This window comes from Odontomachus brunneus, unplaced genomic scaffold (assembly GCF_010583005.1).
Source record: "Odontomachus brunneus isolate Ranch 3 - 2012 unplaced genomic scaffold, Obru_v1 Obru_scaffold_013, whole genome shotgun sequence".
Taxonomy (NCBI): domain Eukaryota; kingdom Metazoa; phylum Arthropoda; class Insecta; order Hymenoptera; family Formicidae; genus Odontomachus; species Odontomachus brunneus.
Genome location: NW_022639463.1, coordinates 2,980,351 through 2,984,278, shown reverse-complemented (window position 1 = coordinate 2,984,278; position 3,928 = coordinate 2,980,351). Strand labels below are relative to the sequence as shown.

At 36.0% G+C, this 3,928-nt stretch overlaps 1 protein-coding gene across 1 annotated transcript in view; it reads left to right on the top strand.

Moving 5' to 3' along the window:
• LOC116841113 (eukaryotic translation initiation factor eIF1) overlaps window positions 1-2,662 on the top strand; it is a 3,079-nt gene extending 417 nt beyond the window's left edge. Inside the window, exons 2-3 of the mRNA XM_032808663.1 lie at window positions 200-357; window positions 1,364-2,662. Coding sequence (XP_032664554.1) covers window positions 200-357; window positions 1,364-1,510 — 305 coding nt within the window. The 3' untranslated portion in view covers window positions 1,511-2,662. The remainder of the gene's footprint in view (window positions 1-199; window positions 358-1,363) is intronic.
• Window positions 2,663-3,928: the final 1,266 nt, after the last annotated feature.

Genomic DNA, 3,928 nt, shown 5'->3' with positions numbered 1-3,928 from the left:
TGACCGTCTCTCATCTTTCCTCATCCGTTTTCCTGTCTATTTGTCCTCTCATTTTTCGTAAACGAGGACGACGACGGCACGGTACCGTTGTCTTACGATCAAAATGGCGGTCGTAACCGTCTTTCGCTCGCATGGCTCTTCTTGCGTAATTATGCGCAATTCAAGAACGATGATAGCATTCCGTTTTTCTTGCCCGCAGACCCCTTTGCAGATGCAATCAAGGGTTCAGACGATGACGTCCAGGACGGCCTTGTGCATATAAGGATCCAGCAGCGGAATGGTCGCAAGACCTTAACAACGGTGCAAGGACTCTCCTCTGAATATGACTTGAAGAAAATCGTGAGAGCATGTAAAAAGGTGAGCACCTTTTCTCGCGCGATCGGGGATTTCCGTCAATCCCTTCTCTTCCATCTGTCCTCACTACTTGCATTACCTCTTTCTCCTCCTCTTCCCCTTCTTCCTACCCCTCCACCTGCTGTTCTCTCTCCTACTCCCCTTTCCCCATCACCTCCCACCATCAGTCAGTCAGGCAGAACTCTAAAAATAAGTCTGATGCAAACAACTATATGATGCATGCTGAGCAGCTGTAGTTTTACAAGTCTTCTGCAAGTACAGTGTGAATATATCTACAAGTGGTTTGATACAGATGAAATATGCTTTGTTTAAAATAGAAGTCTTTATTATTTTATATTAATTTTTTATAGTTACATTGTCTTTAATTAAATCTTGATACTGGACAATGTTCTTAATGTTTCAGGTTCCTTCTTTAATGTCAATTTCTCATTTATATGTTTTATAAGTTGAATAATGAAAAGCATTTTGTTATTGTATGTTCTAGAAATCATTTTTTTATTTTATAAGATTTTTTGTATATCAGTTTTTACATAATTATGATAAACTGTAAAAATTTCTGAAGAAACAATTGTAAATTATTAGCTTATAAAAAATTAAAGTTAATTTTACTACCTTTGAAAACTTTAACCTCAAAACTGCAAAATTACAACTATTTATAAACTATAATTGTTGCCATAAATGCATTTTTTATTCATGAATCTTGGGAAATTCTGCTAAAAATCTTTGCTAAGAATTTGTCTTGAACTTTCTTGAAAAATAGAGATCTGTTACAAATGAGATTTCTTACAAATGAGTTATCACAAAGATATGACAGTCATTAGAATACCATAATTTATCAACCCATGATGTATCTATAAGAGTTTGCATTAAAAACTCTTTTAGGAATCTTTCACTTTGTTTTGAGCTTACTTGGAAAATAGAGATATGTACATTTCTTACAAATGAGTCATCAAAAAGATATGACGATCATTAGGATGCCATGATTTATCAGCACATGATGTATCTACAGGAGTTTGCGTGCAATGGGACAGTAATAGAGCACCCGGAGTACGGGGAGGTGCTGCAGCTGCAGGGGGACCAGCGAGAGAATATATGCCAGTGGCTGACAAAATCAGGTCTGGCGAAACCCGACCAGCTGAAGGTTCATGGTTTTTAATCTACAAGCCAGCAACAATAGTCATCATCCATGCCACTACCTACAAGAACAACAGCAGCAACAACAACAACGGACAGCTCCGCCCCTTGTCAGCGCTTTATCATCCTCTCAAATTGAACCTTTATAACAGTCACTAATTCCTCGTCGGACACTCCGTTTATACTATTAAATATAAAAAATATATATACAAATATATACATATATATATACATATAGGCGTGCATATATGTATATATGTATATTTATATATATATACACACATATATTCCAAGAAAAAAGGAAGGAAGACGCGTGCGAAACGAACAGAGAAAGAGAAGTAAGTAGTAGAGAATAAAAGTAAATAAAAAGAGAAAAAAGGGAAAAAAGGAAGAAGATACAGCGAAGAGAGAGAAAGGATTACAAGCAAATCGACACAGGCAATACATCACTAATTGGATCTTTTCTCAAGAAAAGCAATACGTCACACATATATACACACATACACTCACACGCGACACGTACGTACACGCATACAGAAACACTCTGTAAGCCTTATGTTAGGTGTTAATAATTACTGAGGTGTAACCTCAGCAACAGCAGTAGTAGCAGTACCGGTAGCAGTAACAAGACACATCATTTTGATAATCATCATCGAGGAGGAGGCATAGACGAGCGAGCGGTAATTAGCAGCGCCGGATGGATGTTTGTTTTTGTGTTAGGTAGTATGTACCTGGACGCGATAGACGTGTTCCGAGAAGGCAGCAAGGCGTAACTATAGGTTCCCAATTGAATCCGACTTTTTCTCGTTCCTTATCCTTTTCTCCCTCTCGTTTTCACTTCTTTGTCTCGCGCTCGTTTGCTCGCTCGCTCGTCCATTCTCCATTCCTTTATAGTGATAACGATACGAAATCTCCTTTCTCTATCTTGTTATTTTTTTTTGTTGGAAAGAAAATTCGTTTTGTGACTCATTTTTGTTGTTTTCTTGATTGTAGAATGGATTTAATGTTAGAGAGAATCTCCTCTTCTTTCACCTATCCTTGGTACCTCGTCTCTGCTCTTTCTTGCTTTTTCCCTTTTTAAAGCAGTAACGAAGAATTGTTTTGAGATGATAATGAGAGCTAATGGAAATATGACCTTTAGATAAATAAATAAATTAATACACGAATACAAAAAGATGTTTCACTGAGAACTTGACCATACATTCTCTTCCTCTTTTGTAACCTAACTAAATCAAGTTAAATCACCCTCACCATATTAGGCGATCGTTTGGCACATGTACTTGGTTGTCATTGGCCTAATTTACATCAAACATTTAATATCTGTACAGTATAAATATCCAAAATATAATTCTAGAGACGTCGCAGAGATATCTGGATATCTCTGGAAGATATTTTGGATATTTATGTTGTATGAATATTTATAATACATATATAAAATGTTTGATGTAAACTTGCCCAATAACGACCTGGTACATGTACCAAACAATCGCAAAAAATCGCTTATTGATTAAGGAGTGTTTTAAAAATGGAACGGTTGATATATTGTATTATTATTTTTATAACAAAGAGAAAGAACTTGCAGTTTTATCAGTGTACAATTAAATGTAATTTCCTCGTGTTCGTATAAGATAGTGCAGAAACAATAGCACAATTGAAATTGTGGGATTCGTAGATATATCGTAGCAGATATCTACTGCTGCGACCGATTGCGAACGTACACGTGCTCGTTAAATGCAAGATGTATTTCATCAAGCAAAAAATCGTTAGATATGCTATCGTTGTTTATTGATTTCGTTTCCAGTGCGATCACGCTTCGTGGAATTGCAATTACACCGAATTAACACGCCACAAGGAGTCAGGATAGCGGAAAATAAAATCTACAACGCTGACAGTTACACAAGAAAATGTTTTTTTTCCGTTTCAATTCCATGTATAAGTGACAAGCACTTTACAATTCATTTAAGAATTTATGAAGCATTTCATGAAGCATGTAAAATTTCAAAAGTAGATGTGAGGTTTTTAAAGAAAATGAACACTTAACACTGCTGACGATTGACTTATAGGAAAAAGAGATTTCTATTTAAAAAAAATAGATAAGTTAACAGTGAAAGAAAAAGAAAAGATAAACATGGAAGATAAAAAAATTGAATTTTTATTGTTTCTTATCTTTTTATTTTTTCTTTCAAAATGTGAACGAGAGGTGGAATCCCTAATTGAATGCATAATTTGTTAACAAAATCTCCAACAAAAAGAAGAACCGTCAGAAAAGGATGGGAATAGCAAGATTGTCGCTTATACTCCGTTCTTTTGTCAAACATTTGAGCAAAAACCGAGATTTTTTGCGATTTCGTCATTTACCGTTTTTTTTTCTAACGCCACGAACTGAATTACAAAAGTGGCGCGCAGCGGCGCTCGTGTTGCTGGCCGATACGGGGCGCTA